This window comes from Phodopus roborovskii, unplaced genomic scaffold, assembly GCF_943737965.1.
Source record: "Phodopus roborovskii unplaced genomic scaffold, PHOROB, whole genome shotgun sequence".
NCBI classification, from domain to species: domain Eukaryota; kingdom Metazoa; phylum Chordata; class Mammalia; order Rodentia; family Cricetidae; genus Phodopus; species Phodopus roborovskii.
The window spans coordinates 4147294-4165053 of record NW_026126618.1 but is presented as its reverse complement, the minus strand read 5'-3'; the positions used below and the strand labels follow the sequence as shown (position 1 = coordinate 4165053).

The 17760-nt window shown below is 38.5% G+C and overlaps 1 protein-coding gene and 1 non-coding gene across 2 annotated transcripts in view; both read left to right on the top strand.

Annotated features, from left to right (window-relative positions):
• The window catches only part of Nedd1 (NEDD1 gamma-tubulin ring complex targeting factor), a 45392-nt gene extending 28581 nt beyond the window's left edge, over positions 1-16811 (top strand). The window contains exons 8-14 of the mRNA XM_051206290.1: positions 755-883; positions 3577-3624; positions 4486-4688; positions 5661-5817; positions 6624-6780; positions 14751-14817; positions 15237-16811. Of these exons, the coding sequence (XP_051062247.1) occupies positions 755-883; positions 3577-3624; positions 4486-4688; positions 5661-5817; positions 6624-6780; positions 14751-14817; positions 15237-15341 (866 nt within the window). The 3' untranslated portion in view covers positions 15342-16811. The remainder of the gene's footprint in view (positions 1-754; positions 884-3576; positions 3625-4485; positions 4689-5660; positions 5818-6623; positions 6781-14750; positions 14818-15236) is intronic.
• On the top strand, positions 7413-7555 carry LOC127237946 (small nucleolar RNA SNORA79). The gene has a single exon (XR_007835889.1). It is a non-coding gene; the product is annotated as a small nucleolar RNA SNORA79 (small nucleolar RNA).
• Positions 16812-17760: the final 949 nt, after the last annotated feature.

Genomic DNA, 17760 nt, shown 5'->3' with positions numbered 1-17760 from the left:
TTTCATGTTCATCTCAGGCTTTTCTGTTTCCATTTGAGACCAAGGTGCCAGGTCAAGCTTCTTTTCAAAATAGATAGCAGAGTGCAGCCAGGCCAGGGGCTAGGGTTCACCTAGTTGCTGCATCTCTCAGGAACTCAGCACTCCGATCATGAGCAAGATGGTTCTTAACCTCTGGTTCCTCCCACAGAGCCTTAGTTCTAAAGCCAGGCACTTACCTAGCAAGGCCTTTACTGTTGCTACTGCACTGCTCTTTATGAGTCTGTTACTCTCTTTTCCTTATTGCTAGTAATAAAGTGAGTTAGTAAGTCCTTTAGTTTGGGGATGCTGAGAATCTAGTTAGGCTCCCACTCTTGGTGACAGAAGACTTTAGATGGGGATAAGAGTTTTGCTTTTTGCAAGATGGAGAACAAATGTTAGCTGACTCAGGTATCATGCTGTATGCCAAGTAGATTTGTCTTAGTCTTTTGTAGACAGTCATAAGCATAAGAAACATATATTGTATTTAGTGTACTTTAAGATGGCATCAAAAGCATATTGATGATTTTAGAAACTTTCTACCGAAGTGATTCCTATGAAGAAATGAGCTGTTTGTTTAGAAGAGTCCTTCACTGATATATTCTGCTGCTTTTCTTAAATGCTCAATTATAAAATTCTTACAATGTGGCTAACGATCATTTTGCACTCTAGCTTCTGATGGTACCAGCTATTTATATGTATGTTAACAGCACTCATCTTTGTATCCAATTCTCCCAAGGCTTGCATCGAAGCATAAATACAGATATTTTATCTAAGGAAACAGATGGTGGAAAAAGTCAAGATTTCTCCAACTTTGATGATACTGGGAAAAGTAGCTTAGGTGACATGTTCTCACCAGTCAGAGATGGTAAGTGTTAAGGTCAGTGGGTGTGGTCACTTGCTGCTCTTAAGTGTGGGTCTAAGTCATATGGTGGTTTGTGCATTTTCTCAGTTTCTGAGTGGGATCTTTCCTGTACCCTATATGTGAGAAGTTAGCATGCTGATACAAATGCTGACCATTGGACATGGTTCCTGAGATAGCATTTTCATTTCCACAAAGATTCCACAAAGATTGACCCAGCTCCTGTCCCGGGGATCCCATCAAGGTCTTCTGTGTGTTGGGCATGGTTCTGTCTCTGAAGCTTAGGTGCTAACAGAATTTTTTTTCTTTTTTTTTTCTTTTCCTGAATCATTTTTATTTTTAATAGCTTTATTGAGACTGACATAAATGGCTGAACATGTTTAAAAGTGCACAGTTTTGGTAGATCTTGACATATGAATATACCAATGAAATTATCATCACAACCAAAATAGTAAACATAACTATAATCTAAAATTTGAGATATTGGCTTTTTTAAATTTAATATATGTTGTTTTTTTTTTTATAGTTCATCTCTTTGCTGTGTTTTCCAATCCCAAATATATTTGTCGATATAAATTGGTTTTTTTTTCCTAAAATTTTATATATAGTGGAATCATATGTATCTGCTTTTATTTGCCTAGTTTATTTTCCTCAGGATAATTGTTTTGAAAGCCATTGATTTTGCTGGGATATTAATAGTCTTTCTATTGCAGCGATAGTAAATTATATAGCAAAATTTGTTTTTATTATGTCTAATGTTTTCTGGTATTAATATACCAAAATGTGTTTAGTCATCTTATAGACTTGAGTTGTTTCTAGTTTGGGACAGTAACAAGGAAATAAGGGGCCTGAAGGTGTTTATATACAAGGCATTGTATAGCCAATGTCTTTTTAAATTCATGGTTAAATTACCTGCATGGGAGAGCCACTAACAGAATTTCTTAGAGGAGTTTCTACCATTATAAGCAATCTTTGACTTGCATCTGCTTCAGATAAACTTCCCTAAAATCTTGGATGCTTGGTATGTAAAAATGAAGATTATCAGCATTTTCCTGATGTTTACTCCATGCTTTCCTGGCTGGGTAATAGATTGCCTCTTCTTTTGCACTTACACATGATAGCTTCATGTGTATATTTCATCATCTCTGCCACCACCCTGTAGATGTCACCATTCAAAAGGAGCCTTTGCCACCTTGATGCATAGACACAATGCATATCATTGTCCAGTTGTGCTTTTTAGTTCTACTGAGGCTCACATTCTTTAATGGGATGGGTTCAGTGCTAATAGCAGTATCATCAGTAATCCAGGCAACTATCAAGAGGGCAGTTTGATAGTTTGACAGTTAAATTATTCATACTTTCTGGCGTGTTAATTCCTTTTCTACCAGTTTACCTAAGAAAATATTCAGAGACATCTGTAAGATTTGTGTTTACTGTTTTAATTATAATATTGAAAAGCCAGAAAAAAAGCTAAGTGTTCATAGTAGACAATTTATACACACACACACACACACACACAGGGATTTGGAGGGGGGGAAGAGAGCAACTTTTCTATTAAGACTAAAGGAGGAGACTTTTGCAGTGTCTAAGTAAAAATTCATGAGCAGTCTAGCTGTTCTTTTAGTTGCAGTACTGTTTTTCAAATGTAAGATTTGAGGTATATATCTCCATTTCTTGGGACTTCATCTTTGTGGTAAGGAAAACTTGGTCAAATATCATACTTGCTTTTGTTGAATTGGTCAGTCTCAAGGGCGCAGTTCTCTAAGGAAAAGGTTAATCTTTGTGCCTCAGTTTCTTCATCTGATAAAATAATTTTTATATTAAGAGGAATCCAAGAACTTTAAAAAGAATGTGAGTGTGCATGTGTTGGGGGGTGCAGTGAGAGTTAGAGAAAAGTGTGTTAATATGAGGTATAGTTACTAGGTAACAGAGAAGAGTGGGTTAGTATGTGATGTGTAGTTACATACGCAGCTAGCAAGACTTCTGGCTAGGCATTCATTTGCTTATTGGCCCTATGTATTTCTGGTGAATCTGTTACTGGCTTTTGCCCAGTCTTGTGTTAATATGTGACCACTGAGTTCAGTTTTTGCTATATATTGGTAAATTAATAATTACAATATTGTGATTGAAGTTAATATCAGTAAAGCCAGGTGATTTTCATGATATAATGCTTGTAAAATATTCTTATTTCAATTAATTACCCAAATGATTTTTTGAGATAATCAAGCCATTATCTCTAGTATAAATATGTAAAAATTATAGTTTAACTGTTTTAGAAGCTTGCCCCAAATAAAAAAAAAGTACCAGATAGAGCCAGTGAAACTGTGTTGCTGATCATTGGCACTTATTTTCCAGCTTGTTTATGCCCAACTGTCTCTTTACATGAGCATAGGATGAGCCTTCATATTTGCTGTTCTGTGAGAACCAAAAAGAATCAGAGGGAACCAACTCTGTGTTAGTCTCCTGATGATCAAGATGATGCTTGACTTTAGTCATACTCAAGAGTGTCAGTCTCCAGACTCTCTGGAGAGCAGTAGGAAGCCAAGCCACTACAGGCTACGGTTCCTTCCTTCCTTCCTTCCTTCCTTCCTTCCTTCCTTCCTTCCTTTATTTATTTTGGGCAATTTTGAAAATTTTTGAAGTTTATTATTAAAAATGTTGTGAATAAAACATAACTTGATTTTGTTATTTCATTGTAGATGGTGTAGTTAACAAAGGAGTTGATGAATCTGCAGGCAAAGGAGATGGTAAGAAATCTCAGGAAATATTTTCATGAAAATCAGAAGCAATGCTGTCAGGGCTGCTGTGTAACAACTTCCCCACTCCTTTAGCTTTCAATAGTAAACACTTGGCATCTCACTGTCCCTGTGAGTTCAGCACCATGTGGCTTCTTTGGCTTCAGATGTTCCTTCCTTGAGCTGCATCCAGCATTGCTTCCCTGCTCATTTGTGTGGCTTTTGACAGGAGAGAGTACTTCCTGCCCTTCGGGTGTCCTCTCAGTTACAATGACAACAGAGCAGTTGCTTTCCTCAGAGTGGGCAGTGAGAGAGAAGCCACACTGTGACTGACCTTGGAAGTGACAACAATCCACTTTCTCCATGTTTGTTTTCTTAGTCTAACTCATGCATACACAAACAGAGGAATGCACACTGCATGGAGGTCAAAGGCATCAGGGGTCATCTTCCAGGCTGCCACAGCCACATACAGATGAAAACAGTTATCAAGCACCAGTGCTGTCTAAAACATTGATTGTGCTTTGTAGTTTTCAAAGCATTTTCACAAGAAAAGAAAAGATGTTCTTGTCTCGTAGTCCAGGCTGGCCTTGCACACCTTGGTCTTTCTTAAGCCTCTGGAGTGCAGCAGTGTGCCTGGCCACGTGTATGTCTAAAGGCTCTCCACACTGGCACATAGGAAATAGAGTTTAGGCTGTGAAAAGATGCACTCCCAAATCCACAGCAGTTCTGGGAAATTCTAAGAAATAAGCCAGTCCTCTGAACCCAAGTCCCGTCTTCTGCCAAATACCTGCCATCATTTTAAATAAGTGTTTATACCAAGTGTTTCAGGTTGGTAAATGTCGTGTGTAAATGGCATTTCTTCTCCTTTTTTAGGTCTTGACTTTCTAGCACAACTGAACTCAGTGTTCACCTCAAGAAAAAATCCAATCACTTCCGGCACTCTGGTGTTGCACTCCAGTCCTCTTAATGTCTTTATGGATTCTCCAGGGAAAGAGGAAAATGAAAGTCATGATCTGACCACTGAGACGAAGAAAACATTCCTGGGGAAGCAGGAGCCGAAGGACTCCTTGAAGCAGGTACCCACAGAAACATAATACCTGAATTCAGGGTTTGTCACTCAAAAAGGGCGGCCCGGGTTTTAAATCTTTATGCCAGTTTTTAATAACTGAAGAACAGCTTTGAAGCCTGTCAGAACCTTGTCTGTGTGCAGAAGATACCTTTTTATTCTCATGAAGGCAAGGAAAGGAACTTCAGGTTTAAAAGAGAAAATCAAGATAAAATAATGTATATTGTAACTCTGTGTCTGTGTACATTCTTCATTTTCATTGAGGAAATGGAAGTTCCAGCTAATTCTTCTGTCTAAGAAGTAAAGCCAAAACAGTGGGTGAATCGTCTTCACCCATATTTTCAGTTAACTGTCTGCTGTGAGTAGTGTTGAAGTGAAAAACCCTGGTTTCTTACGTAGAGAGAGAAGGGAAGACATAGCAGAGAAGGGGAACACATTCTTTTAAAAGATTTTTCCACTGCAGCCCAAAGCAAGCTGCTGGTCACGTCGTTCGTAGTGTTAGAGCAAGTCTAGGGGGCTAAGAACTACTAGTGTTGGCACCTTGGGGCCAAAGGTTGCGGGAAGGTCAAGACTAGCTTGTTTTCTCATATCTAAACCGAGAACGTAAAAGATACTCAAGTCAGAAGTACAAGAATGTCTTCATTTCAGATATTTCTGTCTAGTTAATGTGGCAGTGTCTAGTGACGGCCTCCCTTCCTCTTCACAGTGGTTTGCATTGGAGTATAATTAACAAGTGCTTAGTAGATTCGCTTTTTGTAATATTCACATCTTTATTCATTATTAATTAATAATTTTATTAATTATTAACTTGCTTTGCTGCTAGTATTAGGTCCTTCTCAATCTCTCTTTGTTCCTCATTTCCCTGACTCCTACATACTTTGGGGTGGGGGAGGACTGTGAGAACTAGATAAAAATTTTTGTGGGTAATAGGGTCAAGTAAGAAATGGCATATTAAAATCACTCTTTTCTTTTAAATACAAAGTTTACAAAGTTGATCTCCTCTGGTGCTGAGCCTGGAATTCTGAATCCCTCTCCATCATCTAACCAAATAAGAAATCTAGAAAACTTTGAAAAGCCAGAAAAAGAAACCGAAGCCCAGTTGATTCATGACCCCTCAGTCTATGGATCCTCAACTCCAAGTAAGCACATTGAATGTCCTTGTGTTTCAAAATGTGAAGTAGGAAATTACATAATTATTTCCCTAGTAAGGGATAAGGAGAGACCACAGTGAAGTTAAAAGAATTTTGGGTTTGTAGACCACTCACCATCATGAGTTCTCCTTTTTTGTTAGAAGGCCTGAGTGCTTAAATCCAGCAACACTGGTTTGTTCAAACGTACAAGGGTTTGGTTTAATTTAGTGTTCAGAGAATGAAGTAGGACTTGTTGAAAAGGCATGGTTAAATATCTGAAATCTATTTTAAAAAAAAGTATTGAAGATTTATCCTTAGAATTTATGCCGTAGACTCCTAAGACCCGGTTGCATTTAAGCCAGCTGAGTTGATCTGTAAGAGCTGCCTGAGAGAATCCTTTCCGGAGAGGCAAGTCCACTGCACTTGTTAAACTCCAGGCCTTCGCCTGTGGCTCTGCTTGGCTCCCATGTTCCTCTTGTTTGTTCCTAATCGTCCTGGCTTATCTGGTTTGTGGTGCAGCTTGTCACATGCGTCTTTTATAAGAGGAATGGTTCCGGGCTTCTTCCAGACTAATCCCTCTGTCGTGTGTTATTACATTAGACAGTTGGCAGTTTCTATATACAGATAAATGACTATTAGAGATAATGACGTAGAATGTTTGTAAAATTTGTATTCCAGACAGTGGGTTTTTCTAAATGTCACAGGCATGTTGTTCTTTTGCAGTTTCTCAAATCTTCCTTTACCAACTCTTACTCAGAAATGTTTGATTTCTCTTAGTACAACTTAACTATTACTATTTTCTCCATTTGTTTTAGTTCCAAAGGTAACGTCCTCTGTCACTGCTGGAGTAGCCAGTTCGCTCTCAGAAAAAATAGTCGATACCCTTGGGAACAGTCGGCCAAATGCACCCTTGACCTCTGTTCAAATCCGGTTCATTCAGAACATGATACAAGAAACTTTGGATGACTTCAGGTAGCACTGACTAGCTGTTCTTCCTCTAGTCACTCAGTTTGTTTTTTTTGTGTGTGAAACCAGAACCAGAATTCACATTGGTAATTGTGTGTGTCTAGGTTCTGATGACCACAAAATCATAGAAAACAGGAAATTTTATCATTCTGTACTGCACTTTGGAAAGGGACCTTTGTCTGGAGCAAATAGAAAGATAACCTGATGGAAAAGTCCAGTGTGCAGGATGCCCTTGCAGATTCAGTCTTAATCTTCAGAGTGTAGCACATTTGTATGTACTCAGATGTAGTTCTTGCATGCAGGATTTATAGATCACCTGTAAGTGCACTCCAGGAAATGATGTGTGAAACATAGACTTTTATGCTTGCTTTATATTTTCTGTGGGCACTGGGATGGGGGAAGCATATGTCACAGCACACACGTGGAAGACAGGTCAACTTGCAGGGACAGTTCTCTTTTCCCGCTCTGGGGATTCTGGGCTTGACAGCAAATGCCTGTAGGCCTGACCAATTGAAACCTTTTAAATGTAATTCTAAATATTTTCAGATAGAGTACATCAGAATGTTACAAATAAATAGATGATCTTTCTATAACTTTGTTCTTCCCATCATTTGAATTTTCATTATGAAGTAATGTTTTGATGACTGTTCCTCCTATTGCCTTTAGGTATGGCACTAGGATATTAGGTCATCATAAATTAAAATTGATTTTTTTCACTCAGAGAATATTAAGATATTGGGATTATCTGTATATTCTTTGAAATTTGCGGGATCAAACAATTTTTTTTTTAAGGTACATGTTCTATCTACAGTGTTGCTACCGTATCCTTTTCATTGTTATTTCAGAGTTTGGAAGTAATTTTCAGTTACTGAGATTTGTGTGTGTGTGTGTGTGTAAGAGAGAGATAGAGAGGGAAAGAGAGAGATTGTAATTATGGATTATAATGAGAAGAAAATCAGAGATATATAATTTTTATTGGTGCACATTCTTTTTAGATTAACATTCAATTTTTATTATTTTAAGATGTTTTGATGGATCCTTAAAAAAAATTACACTACTATTTTACAGCATTGTAACTCAAGGCCAGCCTGAGCTACACATATTTTTTTTACGGAGTATAGCTCAGTGGTATAGCATTTGACTAAACATTTCCTTTTAATGTTTAAAATATTTTTAAAATGTATTTTTAAATATTAGAAATTTTCATTTTGAAAAATTGTCTTTTTGATAATTATGGTGTGCCTAGTTTATGTGTCAGATATTAAGAATACAAAAGTGGGAATCTTCCCACTGTAGCCATAGTTTCTTTGGAATGAATAGATTGCATCCTGATGAGTATGTGTTTACACGTGAATTAATTCATTCAAGATTGCCAAATAGAGCACTATTGACAATATGTCAGGGAAATTGTGTCATGTAGCAACAACTGGACTAGAGTAGATACCTGAACAGAGCAAATTCAGAAACCCTGCTCCTCTCCTTCCTTCCTTCCTGGCGCGAGGTGGCTGTGTGGCCTTTTCTGAAAGCCTTTGTCTTGTGATTGTTCCCTATCCTGGGCATGTTTTCCTGTGCTCTCATGACTTCACATCCTCACTCTGTTCTCCTTTCTCCTTCCATTAGGTTTTGCTCAGTAAAATCATATTCAGTACCTATGTATCAGACTTTGACCATGCTTTTTAATTGAACTGGTATTTTTAGTAGGACTTGTTTTTTGTTAGTACTATACTTAGACAGTGGCTTAGGTTGTAAGTGGTTTCCTTAGTCCTTTCTCTCATATTTTCAGTGCATGGCTTTAAAAGATATAAGGGGTTTTGAACACTGCATAAATATTTATGGCCTAATAGCAAAACTGTCTGGATAACAGCTGAGTCTAGTGCAAATAAAATAATGTTGGAAACACAGAGAGGGAGCAATTTTCTTGGGCAAATTTAGAAAGGCCTTGCTGAAGAGATTTCTGTTTTACATTGAAGTGTGTGGGAACAGCATGGGAAGAGACATGGTTATAATTTCTAAGAATGTCTGCATAGAGAAGGAGGACCTGTGGCCAGCAGGGAGAGTATTTATGAGGGACAAAACACAGAGTCCATAGAAAGGTTTTCAGCACAGGAGTGGTGGGGTGGTTCTGCTGCATTTGAGGGTCAGTTCACACTGATGTCTGCTGCTTCTACAGAGACGGGCTCAGGCCTTCCCTTCAGCAGGACGAGGATCTGTGTCCCAGGGGAACTGTTGTCTGCTTCTCTACTGCAGCTACCTCGGTGCATTGCCAGGGTTTGTCTCTTTTACTGAGTCTGTCCTGCCTTTCTGTGCATTGGGGTCCAAGCGACTCAGGGCCTCTCAGTTAGTTGCTCTGTCTCTGCTTCATGTGGGTTATATACAGTTACCCCTGCCATTGTGGGCACAGAGGGGCAGTGGAAGGGACTCGGCCTTTTCCTTTAACTCTCATGGTAGCTCCTCTCTAGAGGAGCTAGTTCCCCGCCATGAGATGTCACTTGCTCTGTGACTTTGGGACTCTCTTTTAACCCTGTGCCTCTGCTCCTCCCTTATTTTTAATAGAAGCACTTAGTGAAGGTCCAGGGGAGGGAGTATTGCGGTTAAAGGGAGTTGGTCAGTGCAGACTTGACAGCAGAGGCTCTTGGGATTCTAAACTCTGTGGCCAGTCTCCAGTTGGCCTTTAAAATCTATAGACATTTTTAGCTAGTTCTCTTCATCTTCCCAAGGGGAGCTTCTCCTGCACAGGCTCAGTCTAGAGTCTTGGGCCTCTTTTTTTCCCAGGAAGAACTTGTCTTTTCTTTGACTTTAGTTTAAATTTCTTCTTATTTGCAACTCTGGATAATTTTAACAGTTACTGTTTCATAGATGACCAGGCTTGTCATCTATGCTGTTAGCATTGAGAGGTGGTGTCATAAGCGATTTTTCAAGATTTTCAGTTGTCAGGCAGGTTCTTTGACTCTGTAGTTCCTGGGTTTGGGTTTTCTCAGAGTTAGTTTACTCTACTTTCCCTTTATTCCCATGACTCAGTCTTTGCCCTTGTGGGACTGTTCGCTCCATCTTTTAATCTTGGTCTCCTTTTTCCAACACCCCAAGAATGTCCAAATGCTCTCTGCTCCTCAGCTGCTACTTTATTTTTGCTTTCCTGGCATCCAGTCCAGTACATGTACCAGCAAGGAGCTCCCAGGCGTGCATCATAAACATCAGACTCGCCTTTCTATAGGCCTGTCCTCTTTAGGATCTCAAGCCTCTCACCTTGCCTTTCTTGGTAGCCATGTGCTCTTAAAGGGAAGGGTATCTTCCCCTACCTGGAAAGAGTATGTCAAGCACCAGGCCCCTGTTGCACCTCAGCCTGCTTTGCCATACTGGAATAACTATGCCGGCATGATGGAAAAGCAGAGGTGTGTATGGACCTGGCATGGTTGTCTCTTGCTTTTTTCTTTGTATTGTCTTTTGTTGTCGTTTTCCTAGGAACCATAATAAGGGCCAAATGGATGATAGGCAAGTGCTCTGCTAGTTTTGCCTCCAACCTTTCTAATACTTTCTTTTTTTATTTTAAATATATAATCCTAAATTCTTTTCAGTTTTTAAATTTTCTATTATTGTGCTGGAGAACAGACACAACCCTGGGACTGAGGCACGTTAGGCACATGCTCGACCACTGAACTGCATCCCTAACACTTTCTGTTTTTTAATACATCTTTTATCACTGAAACTTAGAAGAAAAATTAAATCTGTTATAGTTGCAACCAGAAAATTAAGTTACCTGGGAATGCATCTAACCTTTATAGGAAGAAATTGTCTTCCTAAAATAATATTTTTATAAATTCTGGGGAATTTCAAACTGTATTTCTCTTCCATACCCATCCTACCTACCCACCCAACTTTGAGATTTCTTTCTTTTTTAAAATATAATTTATTTATTTATTTATTTATTTATTTATTTATTTACCGTCCTGTCCCCATTTCCCACCCTCCTCTCTTCTCAGTACCTTCCTGCCTCCTCCCCTTGTCCACCACATATCAACCAAACATGGCATATAGAGTTGCAGGAAGGACTAAGAACCCACCCTTATATTGAGGCTGGTCCAGACAATCCAGTATGAGGAGTAGGGTCCCAGGAGCCAGTAAAAGAGTCAGAGACAGACCCTGCTCCCACGGTGAGGAGTCTCACAAAAAGACCAAGCTATACAACTGTCACATATATCAGAGGGCCTAGGTTAGTACCATTCAGGCTCCCAGCTAGGAGTCTTAGCTGGGGCCATCCTTATAGATTCCTGGGAGATTTCCTTATGTCAGGTTTGTATCACAGCCTGAAATGTGCCCCCTCCCCTCCAATAGTCTCTTTCAATATTCTCCCCCTCTGTCCCCATCCCAACCTGAATGCTTGTGTTCCCAATCCCCACCCACCCTTGGTCCACTCAGATCTCTTATTTTTCTTCCCAGAGAGATTTGGGCATCCCCCCACCCCCCATGAACTCTCCTTGTTACCTAGTCTATCTGGGTCTGTGGATTGTAGCATAGTTAGTTATCCTTTATTTTTACAACTAATATCCACTTGTAAGTGAGTACATACCATATTTGTCTTTCTTGGTCTGGGTTATCTGATTTATTTCTTTTTCTTTTTTAGTTCCATCTATTTGCCTTCAAATTTCCTGGTGTCCTTGTTTTTAATAGCTGAGTAAAACTCCATTTTGTAAATGTACTATATTTTCTTTATCCATTCCTCTCAGTTGAGGGACATCTAAGTTGTTTCCAGATTCTGGCTATTAGAAATTATGCTCCTGCGAACATAGTTTAGCAGGAGTTCTTATGGTATGATTGATCATCCTTTGGATGTATGCCCAGGAGTGGTATAGCTGGGTCTTATGGTAGATGGATTTCCAGTTTTCTGAGTAACTGCTACACTGACTTCCAGTGTAGTGGAAGTTTGCACTCCTGCCAGCCATGCGTAAATGTTCTCCTTGTTCCATGTCCTCTCCAGCATGAGCCATGTGTTCTTGATCTTGGCCATTCTGACAGGTGTAAAATGGAATCTCAGAGACAATTTGATTTCCAACTCCCTGATGGCTAAAGATGTTGAATCTGTTGTGTTTCTTGGCCAGTCGGGATTCTTCTGTTGAAAATTTGGTGGTGGTGGTACACTTTTAACCCCAGCACTTGGGAGGCAGAGACAGGAAAATCTCTGTGAGTTTGAGACCAGCCTGGTCTACAGAGTGAGTTGTCTTAATGCGCACACTCTAACTACTTTTGGGATTGTTACCCAACTACTCTTGGGAGTAGGTCCTGCCCTGAGGTGTGATCACTGTCCCAAGGCCATGTCATTAAAGAAAGATGACTCTCTCTTTCCCAGGAGCTACCAAATGCTAGTGGCTCCTCGGGTAATAGGAGTTTGTGTCTTATTTCTGAGAAACAATCCAATTCATAATAGCCTGAGGGGTCTGGGGGGAGAAGAGTGGTGGGGGTAAATCTAACTAAGGAAGTAAGTCTGTATAATTATATACAAGTCTGTATAATTAAAAAGCTTAAAAGTAATAATAAAACAAATGAAAGTGATTAAAATAGAAGACATTGAAGAAAGAAACTGAAGAAGGTACCTGAGCATAAGAAAGACTCTCATGCTTATGAATTAGGATTAATATTGCAAAAATGGCTGTCCTACCAAAAGTTACTGAAATATGATTCTATATAAAAATTGAAAATTAATCTTAAATTTCATTTGGAAACACAAAATACTGGGTAGCCAAATAATTCTGAGCAATAAAAGATCTGTTAGGGACATTACGATCCCTGACTATGTTATACTACAGAACTATAATAATAAAAGTAACAGCATACTGTCATAGGAACAGACATACTGTTCAGTAGTGTAGAATTGAGGACGCAGACTTTTCATATACCTATCATGTGAGTTTTTGACAAAGGAGCTGAAAATGCACAGGAGAAAAGACAGCATCTTCATGCTAGTTAGCCTGGATAGCTCGTGTAGAAAAATGAAACTAGATCATTCTCTTTTCTTTCACAGAGCTCTACTCCAAGTGGATCAGGACCTTGACATTAGACCTGATATTCTGACTCTGGTAGACAGTAGAGTATGGTAGGGAATAGGCTTGAACAGGACCTTGACATTAAACCTGCTATTCTGACTCTGGTAGACAGTAGGGAATAAGTCTGAACTCATTGCCATAGAAATGGACATTCTGAGCAGACCCCAGTAGCATAGGCATTAAGACCAACAATTGACAAATGGGATGACTTAAAACTAAAAAGCTTTTACATAGCAAAAGACATCATTGGAGTGAAGAATCAAAGTCTTTCAGTGATATATTTGACAGATGGTTAGTATCTAAGTACTCAAAAAAAAAGAAAGAAAGAAACAATGGAGAAGTGGCCCAGGGAGTTAAACATAGAGTTTCAAAAGATGAAATACAAATGGCTTTATGTTCTCATGAATAAAATCCTTAATCTCATGGCCAGCAAAGGAGCAGATTTTGTAGGTCTACAGTGAGTCAGATGAGATAATGTATGCCTATGATCCCAGCATTCAGGAGCATTCCAAGCTAGCCTGAACTACAAAGTGAGACCTTGTCAAAAAACTTTATGATGACTAGTAAAAATTCATCAACAGCATATTCCATAAGAGGAACAGTGTGTGAACTCAGAAAAGTACTCAACCACTTCACTAATCAGAAAATGGAAGATTTAATGTGACACCATGTCACTTTCATGACAAAGTAGTGTAGAAAGTGTGCTAATACCTGGCTTTGGTGAAATGACAGGGCAAGAGCAGAACTCTGTTGTGTTGGTGGTAAAATGAATTCATCCTTCTACCATTCAGTAAAGCCATTTGTGTGCATACGAGTAAACAAATCTATGCCCAGTGTGCAGTGAGTCCTGTGTGGACACCAGAGTGTATTAATTGAGAGAGAGGGGTGTGTGTGTGTGTGTGTGTGTGTGTGTGTGTGTGTGTGTGTGTACACATACAGTTCCATATAAAAATGTGGGCATAATGAAAATTCAATACCTCGTGTGTTACTACAAACACTGCATTGTGTAAGTTGAAGGTGCATATGAGATTGCCTACAATAAATGGGAATAATGCCATTTGAAAGCAGGTCAGGTGTCAGTTGCCAGGAGGATGGGCACGGGGTACAACAAGGGGATTGCTAATACAGGAGTATGGCACTTACAACATGGGATTTCTAAACGATGTCCTAAACCACTGAGCGCTTCCTAGGGCGTGGTACTGTTCTGTTTTGTTTTTTTGGTTTTTTTGGTTTTTTTTTGTTTTTTTTTTTTTTTTTTTTTTTGTAATGTTTAAAAGCAAGCATGGCGCAAACATTAAGTCACATTACATATTATGCTGATACATTTTTAAAGAAAAGCATTTCTTTGGTCAGTAATGTTCAGACTTAAGATTGTCTGAAAGAGTTAAGCAGTGATATCAGATGGGAACACATGGGAGCGTCCATGGTTTGATAAAGTGTGCTGTAGTGTATTGTCATTTTATTAGAGTTACTCATTTTTGATTCCTTTATAAGCATGAAGTAGTTAGAGCCAAACAAATGGCTGCCTTCTACTGTCAGGTCTTCTTTTCAGTAGCTAAGACATTGACAGTGAGCTCTCTGACTTGCTTACTAGTCTGTCTCTCCACAGCGACCCTTTCCTTAAGAAGGGGTGTGGCACACTGAGCACTAGAGGATGACAGCCTGGCTGGCAACCTGTTGAGCCCTTTGTAGACTTTAGGTGAATTAGGACAGCTCTGTCTCCATTTCTTCATTGGCAAAATGTCTGTTATCACTGTGAAGATGAATGAGTTCCTCGATTTTCAGGTTAAAGAATCACTGTACTGTCAGGCACACAGTAAACATCGCCGTGCACTGGCATACCTGTGATTAATACTGACTCATGTATTAATGAATATGCTTTATGAATGGTTTAGTGTTGTTACACTGTAGAGTTTTAACAGGGCTTTATATTCTTCCTAGGGAAACTTGCCATAGGGACATTGTGAATTTGCAAGTGGAGATGATTAAACAGTTTCATATGCAACTGGTATGTATAGCAAATAGTGTCCTAAAGAATGTAGAGTGTGTGGATCTGAGAAAAAATGTCTATGCGAAACCAATACACTGTTACTTGATGTCACAGCTAATTGCCAAGATAAGTGGAGCTGCAGACATCTTAACAAGTGAAGCAGATCTTAGCTGCTCTCCTACTTTTGAACTTTTGATAGTTGAGGGTTCTTTCTCACAGATTTGTTCTTTGATGAGTAAGCAGAAAGATTCCCAAATGTGTGACTGTAAATCTTCTGGATATTTAATTTCTCTGATAATCTTTGTGGTTAAATCCAAGAAATACCATTTACCTAGTTAATTGAGCATAAAAGAAGTGACAGCTGAGTGTGTGGAAAACACAGCCTGCTGAGTAGTGTGAAGAGCCAGTAAGTTAAAAGCCATTCCCTACTTTTCCAGAATGAAATACACTCTTTGCTGGAAAGGTACTCGGTCAATGAAGGCTTGGTGGCTGAAATCGAAAGGCTTCGAGAGGAGAACAAAAGACTGCGGACCCACTTCTGAAGACTCACAATACCTTACTTTTTTATGATTTGGGAAGTTTCCGGCAACTAAGAATGGCACAGAATCAATATTATTTTCATGACCTTGACAGTGGATTTTGCAGCAGGCACTATTCCATCTCAGTCAGACATATTTATATTTTTATATTAAAACTGCACAGAATACCATCTTCCTACTAGGGAACAGGATCTTTATGTTCTGAACGCCTTAGCCATACACTAAGTGCCCTTTTCCTAAGAGAAGAAATGTGCATATAAGGGTATTTTTTTTGTTTTGTAAATGACTTTTTAAAACATATATTTTTGATGGACAAATTGTATTCTAATTTTTTTTTTAGGTAGTCAACATTTAAAACATTTGTGTACCTTCTATTTTATGAAGAAATAATTTTAAAGTGGCAATTGGATTTTTTTCACACTACTGAGAAGTAATTATTTTGTTAGCATGATGACATCAGGTATTACTTATTTATTGGTTGTATGTGTGATATGTTTTGAGTGGTACAGATACATAGTACCTTTGGCATTTCTGTTTCTGAGGGCTTTCTATTCTGGTTACCAAACTTTACATTTGAAAAACTTATGAAGGTTTAGAAATTCAAGGGCTATACATCTGCTGATTGTCTAATGAATTAATGGTATGCAAAATCATACTATAAGGTTTTAATCACCATGGCTCAACTTATAATCAATGAGAATTTATTATAAGATACTAAATATCACAAAATTGACATTTTTCCTTTTAAGTGAAAAGCATAGATTATTTTTCCTGTGTTTTATACCAATAACTTTCTTAATTATAGTATGCTACAAATAGTATTTTTGTATTGCTTGTCTTACCATAGCATTATTTATATAGGTTCATTATGAAAAGAATTTACATGTTGGAGCAGGTGGGTCATGCTCATCTGCCTGATGCCATCTACAGTTTCGTAGGATTGGATTAGGAGAGCTACTCATCCATTTACATTCTTACTGCCTCTTGCCCAAAGATTTCAACTATGTACTTTGTATAGAGATCTGTTGTTCAGTTTTGTTTTCTGGGATCAAACTATTTACTAAAATGTCGCTTGGTTTGCTACCTTTAGACTTTTTAAAGTAATAGAAGGTATAAGGATACATTTAATCAGTATAAACCAATGAATAATTATTTCCAAAACAGGACAAGAATTTGACTTTTCCCAGTTGATGCTGTGGTCTTTTCTTGGCGGCTATGTCAGCATTATGACTTGTAACAAGTTTCCTTATATGTAACTCAAGCAAATTAGAATGCAGAAGTACTTTGTCTATATGCTATATTTTGATCTATTAATATTTTCCTATTCCCCCTTTTATAGGTGTATATATATTGTTATTAAAAGGGATCTGATAAAACGATTTAGTAATTGTGTGTGTATATAGATAAAGCACTTGCCATGGATTTAAATGCTGAGTACAGTAAATACATTTTTTGTATTCAAAACATAGACAATCTGAACTTGAACTTTTTGCATCTGGCTGAAATGGAATAATAGGGATTAACTTACCTTCCCATTGAAAATTTGAAAACAAAAGATAAAAGATATGCAGAATAGTTGCTATGTATTAGCATTAGGCACTACAGCACAGTTACCCCTGATAAGATACTCAGGATACTCAATGTAACAGATAACAACAATTTTCTTAAAGCCAGCAAGGAAAATTGAAAAAAGAAGCTGAAGAAAAAGAACAGAGAAGGAAAAGGATGTCATGGCAGAGAGTGTTCAAAGTTCTGAAGGTGGATCTGCAGTTCAGATTTATAATCAGTGGAAATGATTTTCAAAAATGAAAACGAAATAAAACTTTTTCTTCAGATCTAGAAAGGCTGAAAGAGTTCTACCACAAAGAGAGGAGCTACAGGAAATGTTCACAAAGGAAAAGGATACCATAAAATTACAACTACACAAAGCAACAAAGACCAAAAGTGTTAAATACTAAAAGCATTTTCCAGTTTTCAAAGGCAAATGTAAAATGTTACTGCATTCTTAACCAAGGTGAAGGTGGCGTAGGACTATGATGAGGTTAGGAGGATGCAGTGAAGTGTCCTGCCTTGGGGTGTTCATACTAACTGAAGCAGGATGACACTACCTGGAAGTAGACTGCTATAGGAAGAATGTCAGCTGTAACAGAAAACAAAATTATAAGTACCTAATAAACTAGTAAAAACAATAAGACACAGCTATAAAACAGTGAGGACCACAAAAACCCAAGCTGTCTGGGAATGGGTGTTTGAATACCTAGGACCCATAACTGTGCAGGCCATATTGTATCTTCTGTGAAGTGTGGGGCAGAAATGGAACCCTGGAGCCTGTGGGTCAACCCTATGGACTGACTTACCGGCAGCAAACAAAAGCCCCTGCCTCAAACACTCTGGGAGGTGAAGACTGACATTCCTGATTGTC